At 43.6% G+C, this 21,290-nt stretch overlaps 2 protein-coding genes and 1 long non-coding RNA gene across 4 annotated transcripts in view; 2 read left to right on the plus strand and 1 right to left on the minus strand.

The window, feature by feature from the left end:
* LOC130283397 (uncharacterized) overlaps positions 1 to 21,290 on the plus strand; it is a 243,525-nt gene that overhangs the window by 166,277 nt on the left and 55,958 nt on the right. The gene's annotated exons all lie outside the window — the stretch shown is intronic.
* PDE4B (phosphodiesterase 4B) overlaps positions 1 to 21,290 on the minus strand; it is a 467,359-nt gene that overhangs the window by 87,888 nt on the left and 358,181 nt on the right.
* On the plus strand, positions 12,401 to 15,000 carry LOC130283394 (palmitoyltransferase ZDHHC11-like). The gene is made up of 2 exons (XM_056532831.1): positions 12,401 to 12,526; positions 13,746 to 15,000. Exon 2 carries the CDS (start codon positions 13,816 to 13,818, stop codon positions 14,944 to 14,946), a length of 1,131 nt encoding a protein of 376 aa, XP_056388806.1. The 5' UTR covers positions 12,401 to 12,526; positions 13,746 to 13,815; the 3' UTR covers positions 14,947 to 15,000.

Genomic DNA, 21,290 nt, shown 5'->3' on the forward strand with positions numbered 1-21,290 from the left:
CTCCTATTAGTTGTCCTAGCATAGTGTTTCCTAACCAGTGTGCCTCCAGCTGTAGCAAAACTCTAAACTCTAACCATGTCCAGACAGCCTTTGGCTGAGGGGCCGACAATCGGCACAGATCAGCTGTTTGCAAAAGCCGCAGCTTCAGCAAGCAGAGTTAGCAGAGCAGGAGGCAGACAGCGCCGTCTATTGTTTAGTGGCCATGATGGGTTACTGCAGGCACCAATGTGACTAGAAGCTAAGCTGCAATAACCCAATACACGGAGATGTCTGTCTCCGATTCTGTTTCTCTGATTATGCTGTGTCTCCAGCTGTTGCAAAACTACAACTCCCAGCTGGGAGTTGTAGTTTTGCAACATCTGGAGGTATATTGGTTGCGAAACACTGTGCTAGGTCAACGGATAGAAGCAATCTAGTAAACTCTCTTACTGAACAACACTGGCTCTGACAGCAGCTTTTGCAAAATGCAGAGGAGCAGCCAGGAAATGAATACAGCTTTGGCTGTCCGGGCATACTGGAATTTGTTGTTTAGCAACATCTGGAGGGCCAGAGTTTAGAGACCACAATATTAGACTGTGAAGATCCAAGATCCCACCAGAAAAACCTTCCAATCTCACCTCAAAAGAAGATACAGCCTTTGGCTGCTCGGCATGCTGGGAGTTGTAGTTTTGCACGATGTAGGCCTGAAAACTGTGCTTTTTACCACAACAACAACAAACATTTATCAGACATTCATCATTTGTCAGATCTTTAAAATGTTACTATATCTGTCCCCAAATCTGTGCCAATATCTTATTTTTTTGCAGATTTGGTACAAATGTCCCGCCGCATGGAAATGCTGTGAAAATCCGCTAGGCTGTTGCCTAAGGCTATGTTCACTCGGGGAATGATCACCAGGAAACCTTCTGCTTGTACATTTCACAGACAGCGCATGATAGGACCATTCGGAAATGCGTAGTCTCCATAGACGGCAATGCATTTCCCAGTGGATTCTGCAAAAAAGGGTATATTCCTTCTGCAGACCCTGTAATCGGGATTTCCGTGGCAGAAACATCTGTCGCGGAAATTCTGCCGTGTGCACAGTGCAGCAGAATCCAGTTGAAATCAATAGGACTCTGCTGCACCAGAACGTCTGTGTGGAATTTTTTTCTGCCATTCGAACATGGCCTAAGCGTGTGTGGTTAACACTGCGTTTTCGTCTTCGTTTTACTTTTTCCATTACAGTACACTTAAAGGGGTACTCCGCCCCTAGACATCTTATCCCCTATCCAAAGGATAGGGGATAAGATGTCTGATCGCGGGGGTCCTGCTGCTGCGGACCCTTGCGATCGCCCTGCTGCACCCGGTGTTCGTTTAGAACATTGGGTGCAGCGCGGGGCGCTCGTGACATCACGGCCACGCCACGCTCGTGATGTAACGGCCACGCCCCCTCAATGCAAGTCTATGGGAGGGGGCGTGATGCCTGTCACGCCCCCTCCCATAGACTTGCATTGAGAGGGTATGCCCGTGATGTCACGAGCAGGGCGTGGCCGTCATGAGCCTCCGCCCTGCATCGCCGTTCGCTCGGTGCACCGGATGTCTAGGGTGCCGCAGCCGAGATCGTGGGGGTAGGGAATAAGATGGGGGATAAGATGTCTAGGGGCGGAGTACCCCTTTAATTTATAACATATACCTTCTTTTTGGCTCAAACAATAGCGTAGTTGACGTTTTTTTGCATACAGCTAAATTAAAGGGGTAATCCGCCCCTAGACATCTTTTTATCCTCCATCTTATTCCCTACCCCCACGATCTCGGCTGCGGCACCCTAGACATCCGGTGCACGGAGCAAACTTCGCTCTGTGCCGGGTGACTGGCGATGCAGGGCGGAGGCTCATGACGGCGACGCCCCGCTCGTGATGTCACAGCCATGCCCCTTCAATGCAAGTCTATGGACACGCCCCCTCCCATAGACTTGCATTGAGGGGGCGTGACCATGACATCACAAGAGAGCGTGGCCGTGATGTCACGAGCGTCCCGCGCTGCACCCAATGTTCTAAACGAACACCGGGTGCAGAAGGGCGATCGTGAGGGTCCCCAGCAGCAGGACCCCCGAGATCAGACATCTTGTCCCTTATCCTTTGGATAGGGGATAAGATGTCTAGGGGCGGAGTACCCCTTTAATTTAGCTGTATGCAAAAAAAAAACGTCAACTACGCTATTGTGTGCGCCAAAAAGAAGGTGTAGGTTATAATCCATTTGTTCATAATGCAAGTCAATGGAAACCGATTCCGATCTATAGCATACAGCAGCATCCGTTTTGGAATTCATTAGCATATACTTTTTTTTCCCTTAATGATAGCAACCAATCAGATCGCTTCTTTCAGTTTCCAGAGGTCTTTTCAAAAATGAAAGAAGCGATCTGATTGGCTGCTATGGGCAACTCAGCAACTTTTCCTCTGGACAAATCTCCCCCTATAGGGATTTTCCAGAATGGGCCTATATAAAATCCCGATCCGGCGGTTCTGCGTGGACCTGTAGCGATACACCGCTCTCATGTATGTGACACATTTTCGTGTCGGCGCTGAATTTTTATGATTGACACATAAAGGCGACATGAGTCCGCACGTTTTCACAACAGGATATAAGTCATTTCACCGGTGACAACAGCTCAGCCGTGAGCCCCGGCGCTTCCTGGCGGCCTGACGTCAATGCTGGCTGATGAGTCCCGGGAGCGAGGACTTCTGGGTGATTTTTGGCAGCAGTGTGTAACCTGACTACCTCACCTCAGCAATGTAGACATAGTGTCAGATGGAGCTATAGAGCAGACCTGATTTTATAGGTGTGCGGTCATCCATAGACAATCCTTTACTGTAATAACACCGCACCCCGGGAAGGAAGGAAGGATCAGAGCACCAGCAGGGTTTACTAAAAGCCGAAGGAATTCTACCTATGCGCGAGGAAGGAATTTATTTATACTACTAGATGGAAGGATTATTCCGTCTTCTTCTGGATAAACATAAAAAAAAAAAAAAAAAAAAAAACACTATAATTATTATTTTGGACTTGTATGTAAAGCCTCTTTCTAGTAAAAACAGCGCCACGCCTGTCTACAAGTTGTGTCAGGTATTGCAGCTCAGCTCCATTGGAGCGAATGGGATTGAGTTGTAGCACCGCACACAACCTGCAGACGGGGGCGGCACTGCTTTCGCAAAAGAGAGGCAGTGTTTTTCTAATCCGGGATTGACGATATTATGTGAATAAAAATTTGCTGTATATAGAATAGAATAGCGCAGTGTTTTTCAAATAGTGTGTCTCCAGCTGTTGCAAAACTACAACTCCCAGCATGCCCGGACAGTGAAATCTATCTATCATCTATCTCATATCTATCTATCTATCTATCTCATATCTTTCTATCTCCTATCTATCTATCTCCTATCTATCTCCTATCTATCTATCTATCTATCTATCTATCTCATATCTATCTAACTCATATCTATCTATCTATTTATCTATCTATCTCATATCTATCTATCTATCTATCTATCTATCTATCATATCTGTCTATCTATCTCATATCTATCTATCTCATATCTATCTATCTATCTATCTATCTATCTATCTCATATCTATCTATCTATCTATCTCATATCTACCTATCTATCTCATATCTATCTATCTATCTCATATCTCTCATATCTATCTATCTCATATCTCTCATATCTATCTATCTCATATCTATCTATCTATCTCATATCTATCTATCTCATATCTATCTATCTATCTATCTATCTATCTATCTCATATCTATCTATCTCATATCTATCTATCTCATATCTATCTATCTATCTCATATCTATCTATCTATCTATCTCATATCTATCTATCTATATATCTCATATCTATCTATCTATCTATCTATCTCATATCTATCTATCTATCTCATATCTATCTATCTCATATCTATCTATCTCATATCTATCTCATATCTATCTATCTATCTCATATCTATCTATCTCATATCTCTCATATCTATCTGTGTGCTGCTGCAATCCTCTTTTTTTGTATACTCTGATGCCATGGCAGTGTGCACCCGTGTATTAGGCTGTTGTGCCGGCTATCTTTCTTTTTTCTTGTATCTCATATCTGTCTATCTTTCTCATATCTATCTATTTATTTATCTATCTCATATCTATCTATCTATCTATCTCATATCTATCTATCTATTTATCTATCTCATATCTATCTATCTATCTATCTATCTCATATCTATCTATCTCCTATCTATCTATCTCTCTTGGCCAAATGGGCATGCTGGGAGTTGTAGTTTTGTTGAGGACACACTGTTTTTAAGACACTGGTATAGTGATATATGGGGCTAAAAACAGACATAAAGCACTCCAGGAATTTATTATTACTTTTTTTCTGTTTATACAGTGCAGTATAGGCTATTATTTGTTCTTACCTGTTGTGGCTGATGTGTCAGTCATGAAATTCATCACTGAAGTCATCCTGTAATGCAGCCTACAGTTCCCATTAATCATCTGGCTGAGGGTGTGGCATTTGATCACTGCGCCTGGTCATCTCATTAGGCTGCTGGAGGTCACCCAGGTGAACTCATTAGACACATAAGTTAGTTGGTGTCAGTTCACATTATTTGCAGTTTTCATGTTTTAACTGCATGTTAGCTGTTTCTGTTGCGATTTTCCAAAATTGCAGTAAAAAAATGACAGATTTTTACTGTTATTCGCACAATTGCGTTAAAATAGCAATTTTGTGCTGTGATTTTCATGGCAAAAACTGAGAAAGCACCAAGTAATTTATAAACACAACCTCAAAGGTGGTGTATAGCTACTATACATACTGATCCTAAAGATAGCAGCAGCAGTATACAAATAGAGCTGGAGTGGAAGTGTATAACTACTATATATACTGATCCCATGGAGATAGTAACAGCAGTATACAGATAGAGCTGGAGGGGAGGTGTATAACTGCTATATATCCTGATCCCATAGAGATATCAGCAGCAGTATACAGATAGAGCTGGAGGGGAGGTGTATAACTGCTATACATACTGATCCCATGGAGATAGCAGCAGCAGTATACAGATAGAGCTGGAGGGGAGGTGTATAACTGCTATACATACTGATCCCATAGAGATAGCAGCAGCAGTATACAGATAGAGCTGGAGGGGAGGTGTATAACTACTATACATACTGATCCTATAAAGATATCAGCAGTATACAAATAGAGCTGGAGTGGAAGTGTATAACTACTATATATACTGATCCCATGGAGATAGTAACAGCAGTATACAGATAGAGCTGGAGGGGAGGTGTATAACTACTATACATACTGATCCCATAGAGATAGCAGCAGTATACAGATAGAGCTGGAGGGGATGTGTTTAACTGCTATACATACTGATCCCATAGAGATAGCAGCAATATACAGATAGAGCTGGAGGGGAGGTGTATAACTACTATACATACTGATCCCATAGAGATAGCAGCAGTATACAGATAGATCTGGAGAGGAGGTGTTTAACTACTATGTATCCTGATCCCATAGAGATAGCAGTAGTATACAGATAGAGCAGGATGGGAGGTGTATAACCACTATATATATATATATATATATATATATATATATATATACACTGATTCCATAGAGATAGCAGCAGTATACAGACAGAGCTGGAGGGGAGGTGTATAACTACTATAAACACTGATCCCATAGAGATAGCAGCAGCAGTATACAGATAGAGTTGGAGGGGAGATGTATAACTACTATATATCCTGATCCCATATAGATAGCAGCAGTATGAAAATAAAGCTGGAGGGGAGGGGTATAACTACTATATATCCTGATCCCATAGAGATAGCAGCAGTTTACAGATAGAGGTGGAGGGGAGGTGTATAACTACTATATATACTGAACCCTTAGAGATAGCAGCAGTATACAGATAGAGGTGGAGGGGAGGTGTATAACTACTATATATCCTGATTCCATAGAGATAGCAGCAGCAGTATACAGATAGAGCTTGGAGGAGTCTGTGAGCTAGTAGGTGCAATTTAATAGGTGATGATCTCATCCTGTAGTACACAGGAAGTCAGCTGACCCAGGTTTGACAGCTTCCTTTGACACATCAAGCACTGTAACATTCAGAGGGTCAGACTGGTGATCACATGACCCAGTTACAGTAATGAAACACATGGATGCAGCTGTTCTGAAATAAAAAAAGATGGCAATGTAGGACTAGAGATGGTGAGTTTGTATGGTATGAAAAAAGAGGCCCAACTCAGCCGGGCCACCACACAATGTATGGCCTATCCTGAAGACAGGACATCAATGAAAAACACTGGGCGAGAATCTTACAGCCAAAACTTCTTGGTATTACAGAGGTTGACATTCTATGTCAGTGGTCTTCAACCTGCGGACCTCCAGATGTTGCAAAACTACAACTCCCAGCATGCCCGGACAGCCAACGGCTGTCCGGGCATGCTGGGAGTTGTAGTTTTGCAACAACTGGAGGTCCGCAGGTTGATGACCACTGTTCTATGTGAAGAACAACTGAAATTAAAGGGATACTACCGTGGTAAACTTTTTTTTTTTTTTATCAACTGGTGCTAGAAAGTAGAGATGAGCGAACTTACAGTAAATTCGATTCGTCACGAACTTCTCGGCTCGGCAGTTGATGACTTTTCCTGCATAAATTAGTTCAGCTTTCAGGTGCTCCGGTGGGCTGGAGAAGGTGGATACAGTCCTAGGAGACTCTTTCCCAGGACTGTATCCACCTTTTCCAGCCCACCGGAGCACCTGAAAGCTGAACTAATTTATGCAGGAAAAGTCATCAGCTGCCGAGCCGAGAAGTTCATGACGAATCGAATTTACTGTAAGTTCGCTCATCTCTACTAGAAAGTTAAAGGGGTACTCCGGTGAAAAACTTTTTTTTTTTTTTTTAAATCAACTGGTGCCAGAAAGTTAAACAGATTTGTAAATTGCTTCTATTAAAAAATCTTAATCCTTCCTGTACTTTTTAGCTGCTGAATACTACAGCGGAAATTCTTTTATTTTTGAAACACAGTGCTCTCTGCTGACATCACGAGCACAGTGCTCTCTGCTGACATCTCTGTCCATTTTATGAACTGTCCAGAACAGCATATGTTTGCTATGGGTATTTCCTTTTACCCTGGACAGTTCCTAAAAATGGACAGAGATGTCAGCAGAGAGCACTGTGCTCGTGATGTCAGCAGACAGTTCTGTGTTTCAAAAAAAAAGGAATTTCCACTGTAGTATTCAGCAGCTAATAAGTACAAGAAGGATTAAGATTTTTTAATAGAAGTAATTTACAAATCTGTTTAACTTTCTGGCACCAGTTGATTTAAAAAAAAAAAAAAGTTTTTCACCGGAGTACCCCTTTAAACAGATTCCTAAATTACTTCTATTAAAAAATCTTAATCCTTCCAGTACTTTTTAGGGGCTGTATACAACAGAGGAAATTCTTTTCTTTTTGGATTTCTCTTATGTCACAACCGCAGTGCTCTCTGCTGACCTCTGCTGTCCAGTTTAGGAACTGTCCAAAAGAATCATATGTTTGCTATGGGGATTTTCTCCTGCTCTGGACAGTTCCTAAAATGAACAGCAGAGGTCAGCAGAGAGCACTGTGGTCGTGACATAACAGAAATCCAAAAAGAAAAGCATTTCCTCTGTAATATACAGCCCCTAAAAAGTACTGGAAGGATTAAGATTTTTTAATAGAAGTAAATTACAAATCTAGAAGTAAACAAGAAACAACAGTGGCACCGATACCTTAGGCCTCCTAAGACCACGAGATGGAGACGGCGTCCCGCTAGACTGGAAATCCACCCTGGCAACGGAGGTGCTAGGACAATAAAGACCGTAGTCACTAAATTGTAGTAAATAAAGAAAAAAGGTGTCCTGCACTCACCGCTTCTATCCAGGTAATCCTGCTCCCATCTCGGGTCACGACTCGAACACGGAGGACATGGGTTGTGGAGCGCTCAGAGGCGACTGCCGGCGGTTTCACGCATAGGAATGCGCTTCATCCGGCCTCGTTAACGTCATCGCGCTGTGCGAATTATAAAGGTGCAGCTGGTGAGTCACATGATCCCAGGTGAACTCTCACCCCGTGTTACATTCAAAAGTGAACGGAACCGAAAACGCCACATAAGGAAGCAAAAAGCAAGTTAGGTAAGTACATCAATACTAATAGACCTAAATCTGCCCTGAATAAACAAAAATTTATAAAAAAGGGGAAAAATCTAATTTATCATTTAACCCTAACGGCCCCTGTGCGTCAAGGCGCAGTATCCAACGCGCCTCGGCACGCAGGAGCAGACGACGTCTATCTCCTCCAGAAGGGTGACAGGGGATTGTTTCAAGACCTCCAAATTTTAACGTGGTGCAATTTCCACCATGTATGGATTGCATATGCTGAACAAATCTTGGGGAACCACCTCCTTTTCGAACCGAGTACATATGCTCACGCACTCGGGCCCGGAGTTGTCTCTCGGTTTTTCCAATATAAAAAAATTGGCAACTACAACATAAAAAATATACAACGAAGGTGCTCCGGCAGGTGATGAGGTGTTTTATTTCAAAAACATAACTCCCTAATTTAATAGAAATCGCATTAATGTTGTGAGGGCATTGAGGACAGAAGCCGCACTTCTTATTCCCTTTCGGGGCTATACCAGACAACCAAGTCTCCTTGGGATGTGCTTCTCTATTCAACTTCTGACCCTTCAGTAGATCAGCGATAGTCTTGTTTTTTCTGAAGGTAACTATGGGTCTATTTTGTGCTGTATTCACAATGTCTGGATCTGCCATTAGTAGATACCAGTTCTTAGTGATGGCAGATTTGATAACGTGATTCAGAGGGCTGTTTTTAAAAGCAAACGTGAATTTTGAATTTTCTTCAGTGGTGGACGAAAAATCTTTTTTCTTATTTTTTGAATCAATAAGTAAATCTTCTCTGTTTTTAATTGCAGCTCTCCTGTAAGCTCGTGCTAATACTTCATCAGGATACTGACGCTGTCTGAAGCGTGTAAGTAAGTGTCCTGCTTGTTCCTCATAATCAGACTGCTTGCTATTATTTCTTTTTAAACGTAAAAGCTGGCTATACGGAATAGAATTTTTTGTTTCAATAGGGTGGGAGCTCTTATAGTGCAAAAGAGCATTTCTTGCCACTTCTTTCCTATAGCCTTGTGCCAGCAGCTGGTTATTCTCCACATAGAGTTTAAGATCCAAAAATTCGAGACTATCTCCCCCAAACACACTCGTAAATACCATGTTCATAGCATTGACATTAAGATAGGCTACAAAATCCTCAAACACACTTGGAGGCCCGTCCCACACCACCAGGATATCATCCATATACCTCCAAAAAGCCCGAATATGCCTTGAAAAAAGATTGGAGGTACTGAAAACATACTCCTGTTCAAACGCGGCTAAAAACAAATTCGCGTATGAACAGGAGGTGGGACTCCCCATTGCGGTTCCGACTTTCTGTCGGAACCATTGATTGTCGAATTGAAAAGTATTATTGTTAAGAATAAACATGAGGGCATCACAGATAAATTGTACAAAACCGTGTGACTTGTCGGTCCTATTCAGAATGTTTTGAATGGCTTGAACACCCGTAATATGGGGAATGCGGGTGTACAACGCCTCTACATCTATAGATGCCAACGAGAAAGAGGGTTCCCAATTAAAGTCGTGAATAAACCTTAATACGTCTCCTGTATCTTTAAGATATGTTGGAATGGAGGTAAGGAGGGGTCTAAGGGACCAATCTACGTATTTAGATAAGTACTCGGTCACCGAACCCACCCCCGCAACAATAGGTCGTCCAGGGGGGTGGGTGCGGGACTTATGTACCTTAGGTAACAAATACCAATTGGGGTCCCTGGGGGTCACAGGTATAAGACGTTCCGCTAATTTCAGATCCAACACTCCAACCTCTGCATAGTGGCGAAGGAACGATCTCAACTTCTCTTTAATACGGCTCGTAGGATTCTCCGACAACTTTTCATAGGTATCTATCGCAGACAATTGACGCTGAGCCTCTTGGTTATAATCAACTTTAGACCAAACAACAATACTGCCTCCCTTATCTGCTCTTGAGGTGACAAGATCCTCTCTCTTAACTAACCAATTCAGACCTTCAAATTCATCGTTAGATAAGTTACTCAGTGGATGGGGGTAAATGAGTGCCTTCATGTCATTTTTAACTGCCTTCATGAACAAATCAATAGGGCCACCCGGTGCCAAGGGAGGGTTGAATGTGGAGGGGACCCCCCCCAAAAAAGGGGGGGAGTCCCCTCCACATCGAACCTGTGCGGCATCATCTGATGCCAAGTCAACTAACATATTCGTAAACTCCATGTCATTAGCATCAAAACCCTTAACAGGGATAAAGCCCAAAGGGCCTATATGGCAAGGTGTATTACAATCAATTAATGCAGGAGGTTTTTTTATGGAGCTGGAAAAAAACTTATTGAGATTAATTTTACGAACAGCCCTAAATAAATCGACTTCAAAAGAGACAAAATCAAAACCTTCAACTAATCCAAAATTCAGACCATTAGACAAAGCAGTCAGAGTACTCTGGGGGAGGACAACGTCTGTCAGGTTCTCCACCAGAGTCTCCCCTGCTAATATAAATTACAAATCTGTTTAACTTTCTGGCACCAGTTCATTAAAAAAAAAAAAAGTTTTCCACGGGAGTACCCCTTTAAACCAGAAAAGTTTGAACACGCAAAAACAGATGACACATTACCCAAAAATCGCTTTATGGTTCAGTTACAGTATAAACCACGGGCGATGGAGGATACGAGAAAAAAGTTTTTATTACAAAATAAATATTACACTCGGCTAAGAAAACAAGCGCCGTGACGTCCTGCGGGTCATGTGACCACCATACAAAGCAAACAGCTTATACCTGCTGGGCGGCCGCTTATCGTCTTATCTGCGAGCGATGAATGTGAATGTTTCCTTCTGTATCTACTGCGATCACCCTTCACCTGTATCGGGCGCAGTCAGATGCAGATCTACTATTTTACTATTCCTATTGTTGTTTTTACTGTTATTCTTCCTGTTACTATATATAGGGCCCAGTCTACACTTGAGAGGATTGTAGAAGGTGTGGAGGGAAAGCACCCGAAGAATAATTCAGTGTTTCTCAACCGGGTGCCTCCAGCTGTTGCAAAACAGGGCATTAAACAATGTCCATTCATATCAATGTGTTGTCTGTGTCATATAGGACAGGGCAGGTCCTCCAGAGCGAGAGACACTCAAGGATACTTCACACTATGGAATTCCCGCGGTGTTAACTTAAAGGGGTTATCCAGGGAAAAACTTTTTTTATATATATATATATATCAACCGGCTCCAGAAAGTTAAACAGATTTGTAAATAACTTCAATAAAAAAATCTTAATCCTTTCGGTACTTAAGAGCTGCTGAAGTTGAGTTGTTCTTTTCTATGTAAGTGCTATCTGATGACACCTGTCTCGGGAGCTGCCCAGAGTAGAAGCAAATCCCCATAGCAAACCTCTTCTACTCTGTGCAGTTCCAGAGACAGACAGAGGTGTCAGCAGAGAGCACTGTTGCCAGACAGAAAAGAACAACTCAACTTCAGCAGCTGATAATTATTGGAAGGATTCAGATTTTTTATTAGAAGTAATTTACAAATCTGTATAACTTTTTGGAGCCAGTTGATGATATATATATATATATATATATCTCAAGTTTTTTCCTGGAATGCCACTTTAACATTAGTGTGAATAGGTCTCCGTGACACCCGATCACACTGCGGAATTTCAGCGGCGGACAATTCCGCTTCCCTCCCACACATCAGCCACCCCACCCATTGAAACGTAAATGAGCTGCATCCATTCAAAAGACCAGTGGTTTTCAATCAGGGTGCCTACAGCTGTTGCATTAGTTGCAGATTGATCTCTCTCCCACCAAGCGATCCCTCCACCCATTGAAGCAGACAGGCTCCCTGTCATCAGCTGACTAGTGATGTCAGGTCTCGGCCGCATTGCAAGCTGGGAAAAATCTGAGACGACAGTCATTTTGTATGGTGTCAAAAATAAATATTGGGGTGAAAATCACAGAAGAATCGTGAGAAAACCGTCACACACGGGTACAGACACTATATTATGGACTACACTAACTTTACAGCCCCTGTAGCATAGTCAAATAAAAAAACTTCCTGGAATACCCCTTTAACTATAGGAAAAGGGGGTGTAAAATCACACGTGACCACATACGTGTATGTAAAGGAGGGCAAATGTGCTGTTTCTAAGTCAAACGACCTCTAACCCCTGTACTGTACTTCCTGGTTTTGCTTCTAAACTGTGACCCTGCTGTTGCCAGGCAACAGAGTGCACATGCTCATAGTCCCTCTTGCCTGCATGTGCAGTGGAGACAGTTAAACTGAGCATGTGCGACCACCTCAGTGACAGCGGTTGTAACCAGGGCATTAACCATCAAGACAAAGCTGCCCCATGGGGGGACTAGTAAGCTTCTAGCTCTCAAATAGGACATTTTTTAGTAACGCTCGTACATTGGAAATGTGTTTTATTTCCCATAATGCATCAGTTTAGACAGACGGTCTCCAGACTGCGGCCTAACAGACGTTGCAAAACTACAAATCCCAGCATGCCCGGACAGCCGTTGGCTGTCCGGGCATGCTGGGAGTTGTAGTGTTGAAACCTCTGAAGCTGGGGGGAGGCAACGATTGGAGACCTCTGGTTTAGGCAACCCTAAGGGTACGTTCACATGAGCGGATTTTCGCAGCGGATTTCGCCGCGGATCCGCTGGTGAAGGCCCGCTCTATGCTGTCTTTACATGTGCCTGCTTGTAGCGGCAATACGCCGCTACGAACAGACATACTGCGATGTGCGAGTCGCAGTATACTCGTACATCGCGGGAGCTCTCTGCCTAGCTCAGAGCAGGGAGAGTGGCCGCGATGTGCGAGTGCGCCGCGCACATCGAGCAGGCACATGTAAAGACAGCATAGAGCGGGCCTTCACCAGCGGATTTTTGTTAGCGGGTTTTCCGCTGCGTATTTGAAAGTGGGCGGGCTCTTCTTGGCTGCCTGCAGCAGATTTTCCACGGCGGAATTTACGCTGCGGAAAATCCGCCACAGTCCCTATTGACTTCAATGGGGCTTGCGGCAGATTTTCCGCAGTGTACATTCCGCCGCGGAAAATCTGCTGCGGACAGCCGAGAAGAGCCCGCCCACTTTCAAATACGCAGTGGAAAACCCGCTAAAAAAAAACGCGCGTGTGAACGTACCCTTAATCCGCTCGTGTGAACGTACCCTTAGGGTACGTTCACACAGGCGGATTACCTGCAGAATTTACGCAGCGTATTTGCTGCGGAAAATCCGCAGCAGATAATCTGCTACCATTGAATTCAATGGGTCTGAAGGAAAATCTTCAAAACTGCCTCTATTGCGGATTTTCTGAAGGCCCAATTGAAGTCAATGGTAGCAAAATCCGCTGCGGAAATTCCGCAGGTAATCCGCCCGTGTGAGCGTACCCTAATAAGGGATATATATCAATAAACGCCACCCGATGTTATGGTAGCATGGCGCAGTGTACAGTAAGTATGTCACATTTCCACCCTCTATGTCTGATGACATCATAATGATGTCACATTTGACCTGTATATGACACACGAGTTTCCAGAGTCAGCCGGCACAGCTGTAAGGACGCCATTTTTCTCTGGCAGATTCCCGAACGATGAAGAAAGCCACCGACACCCGCCAGTAAGGCCACCTGACACCACCCTTCAAGCCAAAATGGGTTTCCCAGACAGAAAGCGGAAGAACGGTCTTCAGCAACCATGGCACCCTCTCCAAATCCTCATTGGCGTAGTATACGGGTATTTGGTGACCACAGCCTTCGGTATTGTACTTCCCCTACTACCTTGCTCCTGGCAAACTACCAGCTGCGGAATCCTAGGCCTCTTATTCTTCGCCTATTCCATCTTCCACTTCCTGACTATGTCCATCGATCCCAAGGTGGCCGCCGATCCCAAGATGGCCGTCACCTACACGGAGGCAAACGACACCAAACCACAGAGGATCCACTGCCGCATAATACCCGTTATGTTTTATAAAGAGAAAACCAGATTCTGCTGCATTTGCCAAAAAGACGTTTTCAATTTCGATCACCATTCCCGAATTTTCAACAACTGTGTCGGGGGAAAGAATTTTTGGTTTTACGTGAATTGCCTCGTGGCGGGTTTCTTAGGCACAGCATGCCTGGCCGTCTTGTCTCTGGTTGAGTTCTCCATGAACAGTCATCAGCCATGGTTGAACTTCGAATCATGTGACAGCTGGCTTACCATACATAACATCGTCGAAATACAGGTCGTTGTTCTGTTTATAAGCTTTATAAGTGGCGCCATTAGTCTCCTACTGGCATCTATGTTGGGGTATCATATATGTTTCCATCTTTGGCTGCTGGCGCGAGGGTTAACTACGCAAGAGTATGTGGAATCGATAAAGAAGAACCAAGATGCCATGAAGAGCAAAGACCTTGAAAAGGCCAGTTCCAGTCCTTATTTCCAAGCTACAAGAAAGATCCACCTATATGTCCAGAACGCGGCAACGGAGACGGAGCGATTGTTGCAGGGAAATGCCGCCACGCAAACGTTCGTCGAGGAAGCGAACGCGGAAACGCAAACGTTCATCGAAAAAGCGAGCGTAGAGGTGCAAATGTTCATCGTAAACACAAATGTAGCAACGCAAACCAACGAAGAGAAGGGGATTCTGACGGAGAAAGGAACGCAAACGGAAAATGGAGAACGACAACGCTCCGGTCTAAGTTTGGTGGACATGTTGCAGCAACGTAAAGGGTCAAGAAGATCATCAAGTAAATGTTCCGCCACTGGGTGCAGCAATACCGCGATGGGCACAGAGCTATAAAGAAACATATTTTAAATAAAGCTTTGGGGAAATATATTTTAGAGTATTGTGCTACATTATATCTCAATTTGTATTTAGAATTAAGCAATTTATGTAAAGTCCATGGGGGGTGCGGGAGAATTTGGGTCCTTGTACAAGGCAGAGACATAAGCAGAGATATAGCTATTAAAGGGGTACTCCGGTGGAAAACGTTTTTTTAAACCAACTGGTGCCACAAAGTTAAACAGATTTGTAAATTTCTTCTATTACAAAATCTTAATCCTTCTAGTACTTATTAGCTGCTGACTACTAAAGAGGAAATTATTTTCTTTTTGGAACACAGAGCTCTCTGCTGACATTATGAGCACAGTGCTCTCTGCTGACATCTCTGTCCATTTTAGGAACTGTCCAGAATAGGAGAAAATCCCCATAGCAAACATATGCTGCTCTGGACAGTTCCTAAAATGAACAGAGATGTCAGCAGAGAGCACCATGCTTGTGATTCAGCAGAGAGCACTGTGTTCCAAAAATAAAAGAATTTCCTCTGTAGTATTCAGCAGCTAATAAGTACTGGAAGGATTAAGATTTTTTTAATTGAAGTGATTTACAAATCTGTTTAACTTTCTGGCACCAGTTGATTTAAAAAGAAAAAAAAAGTTTTCCACCGGAGTACCCCTTTAATCAGTGTTTCACAACCAGGGTGCCTCCTGCTGTTGCAAAACTACACCTCCCAACATGCTGGACAGCCAAAGCGGTATGCATTCCTTGTCTGCTCCTCTGTGCTGTGCTTAAGCTGCTGTCATCCAGGCAGAGCCAGGGTTATTCAGTATGAGAGTTTTACCAGATCACTCCTATTCGTTTTCCCAATATGCCTGGACAGCCTTTGGCATTGATTTGAAAAAGGAGCCTTAACCCCCCGAGACCATCTCGGAAAGTAGGTGCCAGAGTGCTCAGAGTCAAGCCCTGTTCAAGAGATCATATGGGGTCCCTGTGGTCAGACTCGCTGTGGACACTTATTACCTATCTCAGTGTTTCCCAACCATTGTGCCTCCAGCTGTTGCAAAACTACAACTCCCAGCATTCCCCGACAGCGAAAGGCTGTCCGAGCATGTTGGGAGTTGTAGTTTTGCAACACTGGTTGGGGAACACTGAGATAGAACAAGGAATAGGAGCAATCTCAGAAAACTCCCATGCTAAATAACCCTGGCTCTGCTTGGATCACAGTAGCTTATGCACAGCACAGAGGAACAGACAGGGAATGAATACAGCTTTGACTGTCTGGGCATGCTGGGAGTTGTAGTTTTGCAACAGATGTAGACTGTAAAAGAAACACTTTCCTATCTTGTGGTAATGGGATAAGTGTTACATAATCGGACAACCTCTTTAATCATAGACTATGATAAAGAATCACTCCGGGTAGGCCGTATGTCTGGGAAATCTTACTGACTGCCAGCCCGGAGTGTCATCCTGCCTGCATGCGCACGCGTAACAGAGATTTCCCAGCATGTACAGCAGAGGGCCATTCGATTTATCATCTCACACCCTATACCCTAATGGTGCACGTGCAAAGATATGATGTAACTTACATCACAGGAAAGTATTGAGTTACACAACACCAGTCGCCTTTCAGGATATCATATGAAAAAAATAAAATTAAGCATTTTGGGCGGAAATCACCTTTTGCATGTCGAGACTGTGCTGTATATGGCAAAACAGGTGATTCTACCCTGAAAAAAGGGCCTGAGGCGAGAATCCATGGAGGAAGTATGTTAACCTTTAATACACAATGTCGTCATTACACGGGGCCGCAGGGCGAACCGGTCTTGTAAAAACGAGTCAAAATTTTAAGAGGTGATGGATTGTATTTTAATTTTCAGGTTTTGTTTTTTGCATTATATAACTAGATAGGTGTCTGCCAACCTGTAGCTCTTCAGCTGTTGCAAAACTACAACTCCCATAATGCCCTGACAGCCTTCGGCGGTCGGGGCATGATGGGAGTTGTAGTTTTGCAACAGCTGGAGAACCACAGGTTGGCAGACACTGATCTATTTAGAATCAATATAGTAAAACTCTTATACAAAAATAACCCTGGATGACAGTAGCTTACACACAGTGCAGAGGAGCAGACAGAGAATGAATACAGCCTTTGGCTGTCCGGGCAAGATGGTAGTTGTGCAACAGCTGGAGATCCACAGGTTGGCAGGCACTGATCTGTATAGAATCAATATAGTAAAACTCTTATACAGAATAACGATGGATGACAGCAGCTTATCGACAGCATAGAGGAGCAGACAGGGAATAAATACAGCCTTTGGCTTTCCGGGCAAAATGGGAGTTGTAGTTTTGCAACAGCTGGAGAACCACAGGTTGGCAGATACTGAACTATATAGATGAGGAGATGAGAAGACCCAGCTTGGCTTCTGTTCTCCATGGAATAAACCTATGCATGGATCCAAGTCTCCAAATGTTCCACAGAACTACAAGACAAGGCAGAGGACCAGCTTGAGAGTTCTGTCGCCATACTGTTCAAGTGTTTTCGGGACTAAAAAGTGTTACAATGGCCTCAGGTTACAATATTTTTGGTCTTTTCTCTATCATTGTAACTTGATACCAGACTCCACATACAATGCTACGGACAGTCCAGATCTGTGAATTGTGTCAATGGCCGGAAGAACCGACCAATCAAAATGGGCATTCACTGGTAAAACACCTGTATTACTGAAGTGTATGCACTGACTGGTGTCTGATAGCGCCCCCTACAGTACAGGGAGGTATTACATGTTCTGTACTCTGTACCTGTATTACTGAAGTGCATGCACTGACTGGTGTCTGGTAGCGCCCCCTACAGTACAGGGAGGTATTACTTGTTATGTACTCTGTACCTGTATTACTGAAGTGTATGCACTGACTGGGGTCTGGTAGCGCCCCCTACAGGACAGGGAGGTATTACATGTTCTGTACTCTGTACCTGTATTACTGAAGTGCATGCACTGACTGGTGTCTGGTAGCACCCCCTACAGTACAGGGAGGTATTACATGTTCTGTACTCTTTACCTGTATTACTGAAGTGTATGCACTGACTGGTGTCTGGTAGCGCCCCCTACAGTACAGGGAGGTATTAAATGTTCTGTACTCTTTACCTGTATTACTGAAGTACATGTACTGACTGGTGTCTGGTAGCGCCCCCTACAGTACAGGGACGTATTACATGTTCTGTACTCTTTATCTGTATGTCTGAAGTGAATGCACTGACTGGTGTCTGGTAGCGCCCCTACAGTACAGGGAGGTACTACATGTTCTGTACTACTCTTTACCTGTACCAGGGTTAGCTGCTCCTTTGGACACCAGGTGAAGCGGCTCCATTTTACTTTTTTGGGACACTCTGTGTACTAGATTTCGCCTATTCATTGTCCTAGCACAGTATTTCCCAATCAGTGTGCATCCAGCTCTAGCAAAACTACAACTCCCAGTATGCCCGGACCGCCGAAAGCTGTATTCATTCCTTGTCTGCTCTTCTGTGCTGTGCATAAGATTCAGTCATCCAGGCAGAGCCAAGTACAAAAGTTCTACTAGATTCCACCTATTAATTGTTCGAGCACAGTGTTTTCGAACCAGGGTGCCTCCAGCTGTTGCAAAACTCCAACTCCTAGTATGCCCCGACAGCTAAAGCTGTATTCATTCCCTGTCTGCTCCTCTGTGCTGTGCATAAGCTGCTGTCATCCAGGCAGGGTTATTTAGTATGAGAGTCCAATTCGTTGCCCTAGCAATGTGTTTCCCAAACAGGTTGACTCCAGCTGTTGCAAAACTACAACTCCCAGTCGTTGGCTGTCCGGGCATGCTGAGAGATGTAGTTTTGCTACAGCTGCAGGCACATTGGCTGCTTAACACTGGTCTAGAGGAAGGTAAAAAAAAAAAAACCCTATGATGCTGATGCCAATTGCCCCATATCAGTATGGCAATAATGCATCCAGACCCCATTGCATACCTTTTTTTTTTACTGGTATCTCAATGTTGTACCGGCAGTGTATCCTTAAAACTTGATGTGAACGGGGCCCTAGAACGTAATCCTTTCTTAAAAATAATAATAAATAAATTAAATAATAATAATAATTAAAAAATGTAAAAATAATAATAATAATAATAATAATAATAATAATAATAATAATAAAAAAAAAATAAAAATAAAAATATATATATATATATATATATATATATATATATATATATATATAAACGGGATGAGTATTTAACTCAGGGAGAGTTCACCAAAGGCCACTAAGTTCACCAAAGGCCACTAAGCACTCCGCAGGCATTCTGGGTAGGGGAATATGCAAATCAGCTCATTACATCACCTTTTCAGGCGATGTTCCCTGGTATCAGCTTAGCTCCAGTTACGGAATATAAAAAGCTAATCGGGATTAATGACAAGCCAGAACTCTCTCTCCAGAAGGAAAAGGTGATGTAATGAGCTGATTTGCATATTCCCATATATATATATATATATATATATATATATATATATATATATATACATACACATATACATATACATATATCTATAAAAAAAAATTGGGGAAAAAAAAAAGAGGCTGCCAAGAAGAAGGCTTGTGTCTGCCCCAATTATGACAATAAAGCGTGTGTTTGAGTTATTTTGGGCACACAACACGTAGGCCCCTTTATCAATCTCTGCTTTAGTCTGGAGTAAAACGCGTGGGTCTCTCTATCCGCAACCATATAAGTGTTCCCATTCCTGTTCAGACCTGCTCAGGAGCACATTACAGTCTTCCAATTGAGATAACCGCAGAGCCGACCCCGGAATCAGTATACGTAATAACTGTAGGTATTGATTCTAAGCTCAGGTAAACTTGGAGTCCTCTGAAGCACGTACGCAGCTCCGCGCCCTACACGTTTTGCCCCCAGGGCCCTTTGTTACAACATACCATCCCGGATGACTGCGCTCAGGGCACGGTTATCTCTTACGCAGTGAGCTGGATAAGACTATACACAACTCACACTATTGTGCTGGTTTATACACAACGTGGAACAGATAACTAGCTACAAAAGTCACTTCAATGTTTGCTAGGAGTCATTTATTAAACTCTGTGGGGAGGGGGGGGGGCAGGGGTCACATGGTGCAGAACGGTGCACTATAGCGCAGCAGCTTTTAGCACAACTACTACTCCCAGCATGAAAGATTTTATCCCAAGACTACAATTTTTTTTTATCTATACACAGGTGTTAAGCACGAGTGCCGCCATTACATTTATTTGCAAAGATTCACACTAGGGCACATGGACCTCCCATTCTTGTGATCGGTGGGGACCCCCAGTTGATTGATACTGTTTGTAGGTGATAAGCTATAATCTTGGGATTACCCAACAAAGCACAACCTTCTAGGTCAGTGTTTCCCAACCGGTGTGTCTCCAGGTGTTGCAAAACTACAACTCCCAGCATGCCTGTACAGCAAAAGCTGTAATCATTTCCTGTCTGCTCCTCTGCGCTGTTCATAAGCTGCTGTTATCCAGGCAGAGCCGGTGTTATTTAGTATGAGAATTTTACTAGATTGCTTCTATTCGTTGTCCTACCGCAGTGTTCCCAACCAGTGTGCCTCCAGCTGTTGCGAAACTACAATGTCCAGCATGCCTGTACAGCCAAAGCTGTATTCATTTCCTGTCTGCTCCTCTGTGCATAAGCTGCTGTTATCCAGGCAGAGCCAGTGTTATTTAGTATGAGAGTTTTACTAGATTGCTTCTATTTGTTGTCCTACCGCAGTGTTCCCAATCGGTGTGCCCCCAGCTGTTGCAAAGCTACAAATCCCAGCATGCCTGTACAGCCAAAGCTGTATTTATTTCCTGTCTGCTCCTCTGCGCTGTGCATAAGCTGCTGTTATCCAGGCAGAGCCAGTGTTATTTAGTATAAAAATTTTACTAGATTGCTTCTATTCGTTGTCCTACCACAGTGTTCCCAAGCGGTGTGCCACCAGCTGTTGCAAAACTACAACTCCCAGCATGTCTGTACAGCCAAAGCTGTATTAGTTTCCTGTCTGCTCTTCTGCCCTGTGCATAAGCTGCTGTTATCCAGGAAGAGCCAGTGTTATTTAGTATGAGAGTTTTACTAGATTGCTTCTATTCGTTGTCCTACCACAGCGTTCCCAACTGGGCTGACTCCAGCTGTTGCAAAACTACAACTCCTAGCATGCCTGTACAACCAAAGCTGTATTCATTTCAATTCTGCTCCCCTGCGCTGTGCATAAGCAGCTGTCATCCAGGCAGAGCCAGGGTTATTTAGTATGAGAATTTTACTAGATTGCTTCTATTCGTTGTCCTACCACAGTGTTCCCAAGCGGTGTGCCACCAGCTGTTGCA

The sequence above is a fragment of the Hyla sarda genome, chromosome 7, assembly GCF_029499605.1.
Source record: "Hyla sarda isolate aHylSar1 chromosome 7, aHylSar1.hap1, whole genome shotgun sequence".
Taxonomy (NCBI): domain Eukaryota; kingdom Metazoa; phylum Chordata; class Amphibia; order Anura; family Hylidae; genus Hyla; species Hyla sarda.